The sequence below is a fragment of the Cyprinodon variegatus genome, unplaced genomic scaffold, assembly GCF_000732505.1.
Source record: "Cyprinodon variegatus isolate N-32 unplaced genomic scaffold, C_variegatus-1.0 Scaffold999, whole genome shotgun sequence".
In the NCBI taxonomy this organism is placed as follows: Eukaryota; Metazoa; Chordata; class Actinopteri; order Cyprinodontiformes; family Cyprinodontidae; genus Cyprinodon; species Cyprinodon variegatus.
Window position 1 is genome coordinate 232,829 of NW_015151452.1, and position 2,090 is coordinate 234,918.

General features: G+C 37.5%; 1 protein-coding gene across 1 annotated transcript in view; it reads right to left on the bottom strand.

Annotated features, from left to right (window-relative positions):
- The window catches only part of reck (reversion-inducing-cysteine-rich protein with kazal motifs), a 35,662-nt gene that overhangs the window by 5,814 nt on the left and 27,758 nt on the right, over positions 1 to 2,090 (bottom strand). Inside the window, exons 12-14 of the mRNA XM_015399252.1 lie at positions 1,459 to 1,669; positions 1,307 to 1,380; positions 640 to 795 (exon numbers count right to left, since the gene is read on the bottom strand). Of these exons, the coding sequence (XP_015254738.1) occupies positions 640 to 795; positions 1,307 to 1,380; positions 1,459 to 1,669 (441 nt within the window). The remainder of the gene's footprint in view (positions 1 to 639; positions 796 to 1,306; positions 1,381 to 1,458; positions 1,670 to 2,090) is intronic.

The window sequence follows — 2,090 nt, forward strand, 5'->3', positions numbered from 1 at the left end:
GCATTATGTGGAGTTAGACTTTAGCATCAGTTTGATAAATAAGGAAATCTTTTAGCAGCAGCATCAAATTGGGCAGGAGGTCAAAGTGGACTCAGGTCGCTGATTGGTGGGGGGAGCTCGAAGCTTTCTTTCTGAAATGGGTTGTGGTATTATGACTTGATTCTCGTTAATTTCAACTTCATTACCCTAATGTTACAACGTTATGCTTGTAATGTTACCACTTTATTCTCGTAATGTTATAACTTTGTTATAGTAATTATTTAAACTTTGTCATCGTAATGTTATGACTTTATTCTCATAATATTACAACTTTATTCTCGAAATGTTACGACTTCATTATTGTAATGTTACAATGCTATGCTTGTGATGTTACAACCTTATTCTCGTAATGTTATCACTTTGTTATCGTAATTTTATGACTTTGTCATCGTAATGTTATGACTTTATTCTCGTAACATTACGACTTTATTCTCGTACTGTACGACTTTATTCTTGTAATGTTATAACTTTATTCTCATAATATTACGACTTTATTCTCGAAATAAAAATAACAAAAATCCTCTAGCCTGGCTCTAATACTCTATTGTAAATGAGGTATTAAATATTTCATTTTGGCTAGAAATTGTTGGTGCTTGTTACCTGCAGCGGTGTTGGCTGATGGTCCACTGCTGCCACAAGGACCACCAGTCTGTTGTCGATGCTCAGGTAGCCAAAGACGTCACACTGTGGCACAGAGACGTGAAGACGCAGGATCTGCAGGATGTCGTAGACCGTCACGGGCTGGTTCTTATTCAGCTGCACAGAAACACAATGGTTAGAAAGGGGTCCATTGGGTTTTTTAAAAAGCATTGGGTGTTTATTTATTTATGAAGAAAGCTGACAGGGCTTAACCAGAAAAGACTTTTTATTTTGCCTTAAATGCTGTCATTTAAAATATTCATAAGAAAATTAGGTCCAAATTTACCTCATGAGTGAACTTTCATTAATGCAACCGACTATTTGTACAAAGAACCCAAAACCAGGAAACAGGCTTCATATTAAAATGATGGTGTTATGAAGTGATCTCATATAAATAAGGAATAAATATTGCTCCTCATTTTTGACTGCTAAACTTTAAAAACGACACCCAGTAGGTTTGGGATTTAGCCACAGTTTGTTTAAATGAATGAATAAATAAGGTTCAAGGGTTTAAGAGGTTCAAGGAATCAGGAACATATATATGACTCAGTTTGTGTAATTAAAAAATAAAAACTGAAAAAAAAAGAAACAGATGAACCATAGAACTGAACAGGGATTCCTTTTATACCTTTGAGAAAGTGTTCATCTGCTTCTGGCTCCAGAGGATCTGCAGTATACTGGCGCATATGGGGCAACAGGCTCCTGTAAATAAAGTTAGACATCAGGGGTCCTGCTCCTGTCGGCTGCTCTGTTATTACTAAAAAGTGATTTTCTGCTCACCAGGAGGAGTGATGGGGCGGCAGCCCTGAACAGATATCGGCGGGCAGGTCACCTCGATGCACACCCTATCTAGAATCATGCCAGACAGGGCCCCTACAGCACGACAGGGGCCCTCATAGTCCACAGCCACACGGTCAGAGAATGCCTCACACACGGTGCTGTAGGTCTCACCGTTGTGACCGCAAACCTTTTTAGTTTTCCGGCAGGCATCCTGGGGACAGAGATTTTGTTAGCTTCTCTAAACTCTGACTGATTGCTTCCAGATGAGTGAAGTCTCTATTTACCAGAATAAATATTACATTATCTGTTTCTTCAAAATTAAAGAGTTTAACGTTTAAAATGTGTAATTAAAATATATATACCATGAATCTTATACTTTTTTGGTAAATAAAGGGCATGAAGTTACTAAAGAGTAGCTGTGCAGCAGCATCTGCCTGAAATTAAAAACCATGAACTTAACAAAAACAGACAGAAAGAAACATGTCACATGGATATTTGGTAATAGGCAAGGCACATTTATTCATTGAGGGTAATATAACGCCTGCATTAACTAAAAATGTTGAAACCTGACAGCAAAATATGTTTGCTTTTATTATTCTGGTGCCTGCAGTTTGGATTACATACATGAAAAC